At 50.8% G+C, this 12,010-nt stretch overlaps 1 protein-coding gene across 6 annotated transcripts in view; it reads right to left on the minus strand.

Annotated features, from left to right (window-relative positions):
• The window catches only part of ST8SIA5 (ST8 alpha-N-acetyl-neuraminide alpha-2,8-sialyltransferase 5), a 55,107-nt gene that overhangs the window by 21,682 nt on the left and 21,415 nt on the right, over positions 1-12,010 (minus strand). For 4 of the 6 annotated variants that reach the window (XM_019652759.1, XM_019652756.1, XM_019652761.1 and 1 more), the window contains one exon: positions 2,092-2,184. The exons of the other annotated variants lie outside the window; for them this stretch is intronic. In XM_019652759.1, coding sequence (XP_019508304.1) covers positions 2,092-2,184 — 93 coding nt within the window. The remainder of the gene's footprint in view (positions 1-2,091; positions 2,185-12,010) is intronic. 6 annotated transcript variants of the gene reach the window in all.

Consider the following 12,010-nt stretch of genomic DNA (forward strand, 5'->3'; position numbering starts at 1 on the left):
CCACCACTTGCTTAAAACCCTTTCCATGGGTTCTCAGCGCCCTCAGATAAAGATACAATCTAAACCTGGGTCTGCCCTACAAGGCCCCGCAAGGTCGGGCCCCTGCCAGCCCCTCTAGCAACACAGCTTCCGTATCCCCTCTCATGCTGGCATCCAAGCTGCCCTGACCCTTCAGAGCCTGGGACACAGCAGGACCCTTTCTGGCACAGGGCCTTTGCACAAACTGTTCCCTCTGCCTGGAATCCTCCTGGCCTACTTAACTCCTATTACCCTTCAGACCACAGAGCAAGCGCCGCTTCCTCAGAGAAGCCCTGCCTCACCACCCTTCCCTGCCCCAGCCCAGGTCACGTTCCCTGCATCCCCTTGTCTCCCAGGGTAATCAGCTCAGCCCACTCCCCCCGCCACCCCCCACAGGCTGTGATCTCCATGAGGAGAGGTACCACAGTGTGTCCTCTGCTCAGGGCTGCGTAGGATTGGCAGGAGAGTGAGCTAGGAGAGTGAGCTGCCTCAAGTGTTTATCTCCAGGGAGGGAACACAGCCCCTTGGTTAGTACAGAGACCATAAACAATGCAGCTAATCCCAGTTGGACGTTTAGTCTTATCTTGGAACTTTCCTGCAGCTACTAAGCTTATGAAGGCTGAATGACAGCCAGGAAAGCTGTTGCTGTTGGTGGTGATTGCAGAGGGAGAGAAAGGGGAAGGGAGAAGGCACATGAACATTTACTGAGCACCTATTGTATGTGGACTGCTGGGCTACCAACTTTCTCATACATTATTTCAGCTAGTCTTGATGGCAACCCTTAAAACCTAGATACAAGGTCCCCATTTTTGTAAGGAAAGGCTCAGAGAGGTTAAGTCATTTGTATAAAGATGCAAAGCTGGTAAGGCTCAGAGTTGGCTTTGGATCCCAGATCTGCCGGCCCCCAAGGCCCAGGCTCTTTCTGTGACCCACACGACCTGGAAATCAGGCCAGACGGCTCAAGGAGCAATGGCTGCTGCCTATGGGGCATGGACAGCGGTCCCAGGGGGCATGTCAGGGGCCCATGAGTCCTCACAAACGCCCAACACTGCCTGGCTGTGAATGAACTATATTTTTTTCAACATTCAGATATAACTATTTTCAGATAAATATGCATCCTGTCATGATTAACACAACACAAGTTCCTCTAAGTGGGTTTACTGAATTCATGGCAGTCCTAGGAGGGAGGGAAAATTGGGGTCCACACACACACACACACACACACACACACTAAAATGTTCAGCATGGGACGTGCTGTTCCTCCAATAGGACGTAAAAGAGCCACAGATGATGTATTGTTCAGTGGGAAAGAGAGTGTACAGTTTTTTTGCCATTTACGTAGAAAAAGAGAAAAAGTGAGGAAGATCTATACGTAGGCGCTGGGTTTTGCAGACTTTCTGGAAGGAGGTACAAGGACCCACGGGTTGTCTCTGAGGGGAGGTAGGGGGCTGTGGGTAGGACTTTTCACTATACTTCTTTTTGTACCTCTTGAATGTTGTATTATTTAAATAACAAAAACAATACAACATGTTAATGAACGTACAATTTTTTTTTTTTTTTTTTTAAGCTGAGCCATCCTGCTACCTGTTGGCAGCTCAGGGGCTGGACTCGAACCGCTGTTGCTCAGAGCTCAAACTCTTGAGCGAGCTCTTAACCAACTGAGCCACTCGGCCGGCCCTATGAACGTACAATTTTTAAAGGCGATGGCAAGAAGGCAGCACAAAGGACTGAATTTCAGGTAAGATGCTCCCATGCCCTCTTCAGTTTCTGTACACGAGTAGCCCGGTGATGATAATCTCAGAGACTGGTAACTCAGCCGGGGACTGAAAGGCCCGAGTCACCATAGGTGACCTTGCAAACTTGGATTTTTTTCACAGAACACACACAGTCACCCCTGCATGCAGCTGTCCAGGGCTCCCCAAATGCCAGGGTCCCGGTAAGCAGACTTAATTCTTGCTCTGTCGGGACCCACCACGTGTCCTGTTTCCTTCTGCCCAAATCCCCACCCTGCCCTCCACCCCGGCCCACCCGCACATGCGCCCTGCCCCCACCACCCACTCCGGCCACACTCACATGGACAGCACCTTCACTTCCAAGATTTCGTGCCTCAGCTCCAGGCATCTTGTGGAGTTATATTCTAAAGGACCCTCGTAAAATTCAAAGTACCTGGGAACCAACAGGGACACAGGTTACTACGCAGAGAAGCAGGCCTGACTTTCGGGGGCCTGCCGGGGCTCTTGTTGGGGAGCAGGGGGTCTGTCCTTGTCAAACAGATAGAGCAAACCAGCCCCACCCAGCAGGCGACCTGGTGGGTGGCTCCAGGACCACTGGCACCTTCAGCTTGATCACTGGATGGCTGATTACCCACAGCATCCCCAACACCCTGGGAGTGTAGGCATTTGTAGGAGCGTGACCCCATTTCAGCAAATCATGACATTCAGAAGCAGCTCTGGTTCTAAGTTGGTGTGAAGGACAGGGAAGGAGGAGGGTGCTCTGTGCGCACTCTCGCTCTGGCTTTTCCTGTGATCGGTCACTGAAGGAGGCAACACTGAGAGTGGGCAGTGAGGCTGCTGCCTTCAGCTGGTCTTGCCCTTTCCTGCCCCCTTAACCTCCTTTTGGGAGAGTCACATGATGACAGCCACAAGCATAGCTGAGATCTACTGCTTTGCCTGCCCTACAAGCATTTCTATTTCCATCAGCTCACTTGATTCTCAGGTCCACGCTGTGACTAGGTGAGACTGACATTTCTTTCTCCCCATTTGGCAGCTGGGAAAACTGAGGCTAAGCAGATAGAGCTCCAGGTCCCACTGTCATTGTACGGCTTAGCTTGGTCTAGGTCCCGCTGCAGAGGGGGCCCATACGTCAGCTGGTTCCGGGCATGTCAGAGCCACCTCAGTGTCCCTTCTGCAGCTTCATGCAGAATAACAATACCAATTTCAGCCAATGCTTGCTGGCCCCTTACCACGAGCTAAGTGTGGGGCCTAGCACTTGACATGGAGGCATTCACGTTTCATCTTTGGAACTAGCCTATGAGGAAAGTGATCGTCGTAAGCATGAGAACAGGCTCCGGGAGTTAACTCACTTGCCCAGAATCATGTAGTTAGCAGGTGGCAGAGCTGGAACGTGAACCTGCACATTGAGTCAAGGCTGCTCTTGTCCACTCACTTACAAGGACAGCTGGTGTCCCCCGGAAAGAGCCCTCTGGCCTCCCACAGCCACTGGACAAGGAGACCTTTAGGGCCTCCCCTCCTCACACCTGACAGTTCGTACTGGCCCAGGGAAGGAAGAGCATCTGCTTGATGGGGCCTTGGCGGAGGGTTTCCGCAGAGATAAAACACAGTAGGTAGTTCACTGCAGGGCACTGCCAGAGGCAGATTGGGGCCTCCCAGGGCACCCAGGGCACCCTCTCCTCATGTTGCCTTTTTCTGGAGGTTGTTCAGAAGAGGCTGGGGCAGATTAAGCTGGGAGAGTTGAATACCTTGACAGTCTCAACATCAGAATCAAGAAGCCTACAGGGTCAAGGTCAAGCCACGTGAAATGTGGAGTCAGTGGCCTTGGAGAATCAGAAGTGGGAGTGGTGCCTGAGGGTTCCTCCTGGGCCCTGCAAGCCATGAGCAAGGATTTAAAATAAAGTCGTCCCTCGAGCATTTCCCAGGCTCCTTCCCAACATGTGGCAGCAGTTATTTCACAGGTATTCTCACACGTCTAACTTACACTTAGGTACATGCTGCCTTAGAAATCTAAATTGTGTTACCCCAAGCATTTTATTGCTTCTTTTAAAAATATGTGTATTTTAAATAACTTTTAAAATATTTGTTTTTTATAAATAACTTTAAAAAATAATTTCATATTTAATATTTTTTAAAATATTATACTTATAATGATCTGTTCTTAATAACTTTAATATAATTTAATAGTTAATTTTTAAAGTATTACAATTATATATTTAAGTAATTTAAAATAATATTTTAAAACATTGAAACATTTTATACAACAAACCAGCTCCTCTTTACAAAATAAGTTGGTTCCTTGTTCTCCTGTCATAAAATAATTGAAGCAGAGTTAATAAGAAGGAGGCATTGGGGAGCCCCAAAATATCATGCTCAGTTTTCTCTCTGCTTCTCTTGTGTTCTGAAACTCTTTTCTCTGTCATTTTCAACCGTAAAACTCATACTGACCCTTCAGTACCCAGCTCAAATGCCCCCTCTTCTGGGAAGCCTTCTCTGACCCCCACCTCCAAGGTCCCTCTGTACATTGTCTCTTAAACTCGAGCAAATTATGCCACATTAAAATAGTCTGTTTATATGTCCATTTGCCCTTCCAAACTAAGAGGATCTTAAACACAGGGATTCTATCTTTGTTATCTCTGTACCTTCTGTACTACAGAGGCAGAAAAGCTAAAAAATGACATTTCCCAGACTCCCTTGCAGCTAGGGTTTTGGATGCAATTTAGGTTCAACCAATCAAAAGGCTGATTCAGAGCGGTGTTATAGGAGAAGAATGATAAGGCTCAAAGCATTGTTTTGCTGGTGCAGAATGTGGCAGAGGTGGCATGGCTCTTGGAAACTGCAGTGGTGGCAGCACCTTCCTGATTATATCAGAGGCAGCAGCTTTCATGGTGGCCCCATTTAACAATGCAGTTTAGGGAGGCATTTTTGGAAGCTCTGCCTGGTGCCTTTCTTTAGCCTTTCTAATGATTCTGAGCTAGCTGTACCCTTAATAAATCTCTTTCTGCTTGAACTAACTAAAATAGATTCTGTTACCTGCAACTCCAGGGGTCAGCCTGGGGCCACTAATAAAGTCCATGACTTTGGCTCTAACTCATGTCGTTTTCCAGTCACACCACAGTAAGTGAGGTCTGGTCTTATCACAAAGATCATCATTTGCAATGAGAGCCAGTGTCACTAAGCCCTTTGGAACCCACTGAGTCATCTGAAGCCATGAACACAGGCTGCTACCAGCAAAACTCCAGATTCAAATAATGCGGGAGATAATTACAAGGAGACTTACTCTAGAGTGCTCAGGGAGTTGGGAGACTTGTGGGCACATCTTGGCTATGCGCCTCTAAACCAGCTGTGTGACTTTGGGTAAATCTCTTCCCGTCTCTGGGCCTCTGCTGCCTCCTTCTTAAAATAATCTGTTTGAACTCAGTGATATTTAAAGGCCTACCCAGCAGTAAAATTTGGTGCCAAGGTTCCCTCAGTGCTTCCCACACACTAACCAAGCCGGAACGACACTATGAATCAATGCTCTACAAACAGGAGGAAGCTGAAACCGAGCAGCACCTCCCTTCAGTCAGCCAGCCCCTCCACAAGGCCACCCTGCCTTCCCTCCACAGCCTCCACTCCATCGCCCTTTTCTCCTGAATCCCCAGCATCACTCATCTACAGAACGAGGCAGCACAGTGATCCCACGTGCTCTTGTGCTATGTGCTCCGTGGCTGTCAGGTCAGGGGGAGAAGCTCTCGGAACGGGGTTCACATCCCTTCTCCGCCGCCCCTCATTGGCCACCCTAAGCCCATCACTTTTCTGAGCCTTTAGTTTCCTCATCTTAAAATCAGCATAAAAAAATGCAGCCCCTGTGTAACAGGGTTAAGATAAGATCTTGATGAGAATTTCAGGGAAAACGCTAGCACAGTGCCTGGCACACAGGAAATACCCAAGAATTACTTGTCCCCTTTCTTGCCTTTTTTCCTGCCGTAAAGGGCAAGAGCAGACGGAGGATGCCCAGGGAGTCAGAGGCTTGCTCACAGTCCCCATCTGGTTGATGGCAGGGCTGAGGTGAATAACTCCGGAAGTTTCTCCCCTGGCTGGATCTTCCTTCTGCGGCCATTAGTAAACCTCTCTCCTGCCACCGCTTGGATAAAGCCCACGCTGAGTTCTGTGTGGACGTGGGGATGTCCTCGATCACCCACCTCTGCCGCAGACGCCATAGATTAACTATGTGCTTCTAATGCTTTGACATCTGGGGCCTTGCTGACCCAGGAGAGACTGCCCCTTCCAGGGCTAGAGATAGTCAGGGACTGGCTCACTCACTGGCCTGTGAGCACCCCTTTCATATGTAAACCAATGCAGAGCTCATACCTCACCCCCACCAACTCCTCTCACACTCAAGGCTACTCTCCCAGGTGCCCTGAGAACACCCCAGGTGGTACCTAAGTCAAAGTCATCAAAACTCCATGCCTGAGTCTAAAGTCTCCATTTTCCCACCTGGAAAATGAAGCTTATAGTCATCGCTTCCTTCTCCATCCTACCTGGGCTTTACTTTTGGGGGGTTGTACTGCTCCATCACAGTCTCTAAAGATGACTAATTTGAGGAAATAAAATTGCAAGAAGCACTGCCACACTCGGTCACCCCTAGATTCTGCTTCTGACAGGGTGCCCGAGGACTATATTCCAGGGGACGCCATGGAAATCCCTGTTTGGTCTGGATAGAGACCATTAAGCAGACATAAAAAATTATGCTCAATTTTTGTGTGTGTAATAACATAGGAAGAGGCTCACATGATAATATTGAATGGAAAATGCAAGTTACAAAACTGTGATTTCCAAAAAAATTATCTATATACATATGTGAATGCATAGGAAAAGGGAAGGACTTTAACAAAATAGTAATAGTGGGTTTCTCCAAGGATTGGGATTATGAGTGATTTTTAAAATACTTTTCTGTATTTTTACAAGTTTTCTGTAATGGGGTTATGACTCTTTTATTATTGGAAATCACTCATAAAGGCCCGTTTATTTTAAATCCTAGACGTCCCTAGAAATTGCTCCAGCTCCCCCTTAACCTACTAGAAGGTCGAAAGAAGCCATTTCTCCACCCTTCTTAACTCCATTAGCCTCTGAAGGTGAGTTAGTCACTGTCTCTTCTTTCAATTCTGGAAAGATGATCTCTATCCAGCTCCAAGGGGAGGGGACCCTGGCATCACATTCGGGCACCTCGCTGGTATAAATAGTCCCAGCCAGTTAGATAGGAGCCCAGCTCATCTCAGATGTTACTTGGCTTCCGGCAGCCAAGTCCTATACCAGTGCCAGGCTACATCCGTCCTGCCCCCTGTCTCTGATCCCCCAGGGACTGTGGTGGGCAGGGCTGAACAGCCCTGACTGCCTGATCAGCAGTTGATGGCCTCCACTGAGAAGAAAAATGCAGAAGGCAAAACACAAAGGTAATCGCAGTGGTCCTGAACCCTAGTTCCCCTCCTCCTACCCAGACTTGGGCTCCAGCTTTGCAGGCGGAAGAGGACTCATTTCAGCAGACCCTGGGGCTGGTGGACAGAGGGTCTGGCTTTGTCATTCTTGCCAGCCTTTCCCCATGAGTCTGTCCCACAGAGGGCTCCCCTGCAGTCCTGGTTCCCCCAACCAGAGCTTCTTCAGGACCATGGGGTCTTCCTTGGGGGCCACAGCATTTTGAGCCCCAGCAACCACTGGCTAGTACAGGATGAGGCCCATGCTGTAACACTCTTATGTAACACTCTCCTTCCTTCCCAGACACCGATGCTATTCAAGAGAACAGGAGCCCAGGGAGGTCGCTGTATTGTGCAAGAGCATGCCTGTTAGGCCTCCACCAACCCCAAGAGCAGGGCAGCTGCCTCAGCTCGGAATTCTAAACCCCTGGGCTCCTGTCGAGTCTGGTACAGAGTCTCAGAGAACCACAGAGTAGTTCATTTATTCCACACTGGGTAGGAAGCCAATGTGGGTATGGCACCTCTGTGCCAATTAGGAAAAAGCACCTTTTTCTCCAGGTGAACAAAGCCATATGCCAGGCACTTGGCTTGTCAAGTGAGAGTGCACTGGATTTCAGCCCCACTTGTCCCCTTGGCTGGGTATTTCTGTGCAGTGCCCAACCTGTACAACTGTATGTGGCAGCCAGATACTAGGCTCTTTAACTTTCTCTCCTTTAATCCTCCCAACAGCCCTATAAGGCAGGCGTTATTTTCCCATTTTATACCCAAGACTCAGATTGTAAGAGGGAAAGTAACGTGCCCACAGTCATTCGGCTAATAAATAGTGACCCTAGAAAAGGAACCTCAGGCTTCCAAGAGCCCAGAACCCACATTCTGCCTCTGCAAAGCCACAGCGAGGTCACTGGGGTTGTCTCAGCGAGCAGCCCCCACCCTCTCCCACGGCCCACAGCCCTCAGTGAGCTCAGTGCTATTTCTAGAGCCAGAACAGCTGCCGACTGGAGACAGCACACTACCCGCCAGAACAAACGCACAGAAATCAAAGTCTGAAAACTGCAGCCTGACAACGCGAAGGACTGGAGTGTCTGTCTTCCCAAATAGGTAGAGAGACAGGACGGGCTTGGCTGCTCGCTGCAGGGAGCAGCTGTCAAGAGGAGGCTGGCCTGGGCCGTGGCCCTTTCTGGGCCAGGGTTTCCTCATCCGTCCACAGGAATCCCCTGAGCTCTTTGGAGATATCAGAACTACAAGCGAAAGAGCCTGAGGGCCCACGTGCAACCGTGGACAGTCCTATGGTTCACCTGTTCCTGGTGTGAAGCTCGCTGAGTGTCATTCTGGCGTGGGCTGGGGTTGGGGTCAGGGGCACAGCCTGACACCAATGTTCCTCCTTCCTCCCACCAGCAGCTGGGCAGGCCCCCCGATCACAGGTCCAGCACATTCTCTGGAAGAGCACATATGTAGCGGCCTCATTTTCTGAGCCAGGCCAGGGAGCCCTCAAAAGCTCCCCTCGTAAGATCCAGCTCACCAGCCAGGAGCCTCCATGGACCTAAGCTTGTTCTGATCATATCGTCTTACTGCTCCTGGGGGCCCTTGCCGCCATCCCTCCAGGCACCCACACTAAGAGCTGTAGCCTAGTGGCCCTTCCCCGTTCGTCTCCCATCCAGTCTTGTCACTTGGACTTCCTTAGCAGGCCTCCTCCCCGCCCAGTGCCAGGGACGCGGAAGGGTCTTCCTTCTCACCTGCATTAGTCTCTCTGTCTGGAAGACTCGTCCTCACAGGTCTTCCCAGTTACTACAGCCCAGGGCTCAGGTGCCTTTGGCAGCCTTCCCTGCCCTCCCTCATGGCCACTGATAAAGGGGGTGCAAGCTATGTGTGGCTGGCCACACGGAATGGCAAACTGGACAGCCTCGAGTGCCTTACCTTCTGAGCGCCCCCAAACTAATTATCAGATAGATGCCTGGTCCTCCCAGCCCAACCTAGACCCCTTTTTCTTTCCCTTCCCACTGCTTTCTATGGTCTCCTGCCTTTGCTGAGTGACTGGCATAACATTCTTGAAGAAGGTCTAGGAGGCAGGGAGCATACAAGCCATGAAGAAGGAGTGGAGGGAGGATGGGTGATGATTGCTGAAGGGAGTAACGGGCAGTTTGGGGAGCTGACATGGGGTGAGGCTCAGACAGGCACCTGTGGTCATCTGATCTGGAAAGGAAGCCCCGAGAGGGAGCGTCTCCTGCCCCTGTGAGTCAGGGGCAAAGCTGGGACCAGGCTCTACCTGGGAGGTCCCCTCAGGGGACCTCCCCGCCCCCAAGTGAATGGGCAAAGCGGAGTTGTACAGATGAAGAAAGTGAGGCACAGAAAGGTTCATGTTAAGTGGTTATTTGCCCAAGAGATTCAATTCAGACTCAACTAAGGGCCACAAAGCTTGGGGGCCAAGGGAGCTGATGGAATGCCACCACCTGAGGAATGTCAAGGCGCCAACGACCCTGCCTCCAGAGACAGCCTCCTCTGTCGATCAACCACGGGAGGAAAGGGAGAAGCTGTGTCATCTTTGTTTTGTTTTCCCAGCACCCAGCCCAGAACGCTCTGCCAAACCTGATCCTTCCAATCCTTCCCAGCCGGATGGAGCCAAAGAGTCCTGTCCCTTTATTTATACATTTATTTTTGCCCTTTTCCATAGAAGTGAAAATTGACCAGAAAGGCTTATGCTAAGCCAGCGTACACCCACAATGTGCAACTTCCAGCAGTTGTCACCACACCTGGAAGTCCGTGGAAAATTCTTTCCATTGGGGTAACCTTGTCACCAAGAACTCCTTTTTGAAATGCACGTTTGCCAGGAGCTGGTGGAAGGAAGCATTTTTCAGGGATAACTGTCGGGCAAGCAAAGCACTTAGCACAGAGACTGGGGCATGAAGGTGACATACAGAAGACAAAACGTGGGAAACAGATAGCAGAAGAGAGATGAGAGACCCTACAGAGCATCTTGTTTATAGCGCTAATGACAATAGTCATTATTAGGAGAGAATAACTACCTATTTAAATCCACATGGCCATTTTATTACAGTCTGACAGCCAGGAGGTAGGGTCAGGACTAGATGGCATGAGAGGACTTGGGAAGGAACGCCTGGGTGACCTGTCCACAGCCTAGGGGAAGAAGACTCCCTCTGTCCAGCACAGCCGGTCAGTGCTGGCACCCTGGAGTCACACTGTGTGGTGTGGGTCCCACACCTGGAAGGGGTGACTCTGTTTCCTCATCTGTAAATGTGGGCAATGCCAGTAGCCAGTTCAAAGGTTTGAAAGTGAGGATTAAACGTGGCACGACGCCTGGCACACAACCAGCTCCCAATTGCGCTTTGCCACAGGCATCGCTTGTCGAGGTCCAATCCAAGTCTCACCCCTTCTGACTTCTCCACCGAGCTCTTAGAGCACTCACCATCTGGGCCACACAATTTATTACCTAATTATACACTGTCTTGAAACAATTAGGGAACAATTCAATACAGCATAATAAAGTGCCGAATTGAATTCCATCAAGTTCCCTCCAGCTCTGAAATGACAGTTCCAAACCCCATGTTGCGCAGTGCACGCTAGATATACATACAGAGCCTAACCCAGAGAGCTGGGCTCTGGCCCAGGACCTTGACACTCAGCATGGGGCTTGCTTTTTTCTCCTGTGGCTGGTGCTACCCTCCCCCTAAGAAGCTTCTGCACCCCAACCTGAAGCCCAGCTGCACAGGGAGAAGGCTGTCCCAGGAACAGGCAGCTTGGGTGGGTGACAGCTTGGCCAGCTCTGCTCTAGGCCTCAGAGAAAAGTGCCCCGTGAGTTGTCTTTACACATCGCCTCTTACCATCCCAGTCCAGACCAGGAGAGCCAGGCTGTGCGGAGTCTGGAAGGAGGGGCCGAGGAGGCCAGCATCCCTGTGGATGTGCCTGAAGTTAGAGGGACCGGAGGGCCCTGCATGCACAGGGGTCTAGCCCGTTGTCCAGGGCAGGAGGCTCTTCGGGATTTGGGGGAATGCTGGAGCAAACGTGGAAGGGTTTCTGTGTACTATCCGGAGAGTTCTCTGTGGGTGTGATGGTAGGAAGACATGTCTTACAGAACGTAGAGTCAAAGGAGCTATCAGGGCAGACCACAGGGAGGACGGGGGGTGGGAGGTGGACACTGCAAGATAAAGACTTGGATGTGGAGCAGGGTGCCTGCCGTTGGCTGAAGCTGAGTGAAGCCCTTGGTGCTGTGGCTACGGGCCAGGCTGAGAGCCAGCGCCTGGTGAACTTCTGCCTCAGCTGCCCTCCGCCCCCATGTCCTTTCCCTGGGACGTCCCGAGGTGGTGGATGCAATGCTGCCCTCCCTGCAGGACCAGGACCACCAAGGGCACTGCTGCCTCCCCTGTCCTCTGAGGGGTCATTAGGCAGGCAGGCAGGTGGCCGGGCGAGAGGTGCCAAAGCACTGAGCTGGCGGGGGCAGGACTTGCTCTCCCTCCCGTCTTCTCCCCCTCCCACCACCCTTCTCAGGATTGTGAAGCTGTGTGGGGAGAGTTTGGGAGGTTTGCTCAGTCACTTATTGCAGAAGCATATAACCTGCCTTCACTGCTTTCTCTCTCCTTCTTCTTCAGTGTCCCTTTTCCCACACTGCCACCCAGAACTCTCAGCCACCCTACTTCCTGCTCTTCTCAAGAGAAAATTCTCTGATCCTTCCAAATTGTGAATGGGTTTATGATTCCAAAGTGTTCCCCTTTCTGGGGATTAACTTTTCAAGCCAGTGCCAGGGGAGGAAAAGGTTTAAGCCAAAAAAACAAATCTCTAAGGGAGAATTCAAGGACA

This window comes from Hipposideros armiger, unplaced genomic scaffold, assembly GCF_001890085.2.
Source record: "Hipposideros armiger isolate ML-2016 unplaced genomic scaffold, ASM189008v1 scaffold_186, whole genome shotgun sequence".
Lineage (NCBI taxonomy): Eukaryota > Metazoa > Chordata > Mammalia > Chiroptera > Hipposideridae > Hipposideros > Hipposideros armiger.